The sequence below is a fragment of the Formica exsecta genome, unplaced genomic scaffold (assembly GCF_003651465.1).
Source record: "Formica exsecta isolate Colony F162 unplaced genomic scaffold, ASM365146v1 C16391686, whole genome shotgun sequence".
Classification (NCBI taxonomy): Eukaryota; Metazoa; Arthropoda; class Insecta; order Hymenoptera; family Formicidae; genus Formica; species Formica exsecta.
This window is the reverse complement of record NW_021847770.1, coordinates 1-1,157: the sequence shown is the minus strand read 5'-3', so window position 1 is coordinate 1,157 and position 1,157 is coordinate 1. Positions and strand designations below refer to the sequence as shown.

The window sequence follows — 1,157 nt, the reverse complement described above, 5'->3', positions numbered from 1 at the left end:
TAGGACTCTAATAAGAAATGCATATGTGCTCTAATGTAAGGATAAATTCATGTGTCGAAATATTTCTATTTTCGTTGTACGTGAATACGTACTCAATATATCAAAAATATAGTATTGAAAATGAGCTTCAACATGGACGATTCACTAGGTATTGTTGAAAAAAAAGGATCTTTTCTATGATTTTTAAATAAGAATATCTTGATGTGCATATATTTATATATATATATAATGATTTTTACTATATGATTATACGTTAGTGACAGATGCAGCTGCTATTAGAGAGAAATTTCTCACAACCGGTTGTCCGAAACTGGACGCGATATTGAAAGGCGGTATACTTTGCCGAGGTATCACGCAGATTTACGGTGCTGCTAGCACTGGAAAAACGCAGTTGGCTTTGCAGTTGTGTCTCTCCGTCCAACTGCCAGTAACCGCAGGCGGTCTCGGAGCTGGTAACAATCGAAAAAACAATAATATGCCAACTCAGGAAATAAGCCAAATAACAATTAAAAGTCTCTTATTTTGTCTTAAACTTGATATGATTGATCACCTAAATCTAAATCCTTGACATAAAAATCTAATAAATATTTTAGATAATATTTTTTAAAATAAAAAAATACAAATTTTAATTATCAGATTTGCATATAATAGTTTTCTATAACGTTTTTTTCTTTTTTTGCTGTCAATTATCATATATTTTTCCAAATATTCATAATATTATTATGAGTTAAAATACATGTATAATGAAATACATCAATGTTAACAGGTGCGATATACATTTGCACAGAAACTGCTTTTCCATCAAAACGGTTGCAACAATTGTTGCATAATTCAGAAATAGCTAAGGCTCATTCTGTGAATGGAGATGTAATATTCGTGACCCATATAGCTACTATTGTAATTACAATATTATAAGATTAAAATTTATTATATTTTTATATTGTTAATTACACATAAATTAAATGGAAGTTTAAAATTAATAATATAAATGATATAACAAGTTACATTACTAATTCTCAAAATATTAACTCATTAAATAAATATGAATGATTTTATACTTGTTATCTGCACATAATAATTGACACAAATACAATAAATATGTTAAAGGACGAATTAGAAGTATGTCTGCAGCGTAAAGTTCCAGCACTGATGAATAT

General features: G+C 28.3%; 1 protein-coding gene across 1 annotated transcript; it reads left to right on the top strand.

Annotated features, from left to right (window-relative positions):
* Window positions 1-6: 6 nt before the first annotated feature.
* On the top strand, window positions 7-1,152 carry LOC115240909 (DNA repair protein XRCC3-like; the record flags this gene model as incomplete). Its single annotated transcript, XM_029816381.1, has 4 exons — window positions 7-148; window positions 258-452; window positions 767-897; window positions 1,108-1,152. Coding segments are annotated over exons 1-4 (399 nt in total), but the record flags the coding sequence as incomplete, so codon positions are not given.
* Between the last annotated feature and the right edge of the window lie 5 nt (window positions 1,153-1,157).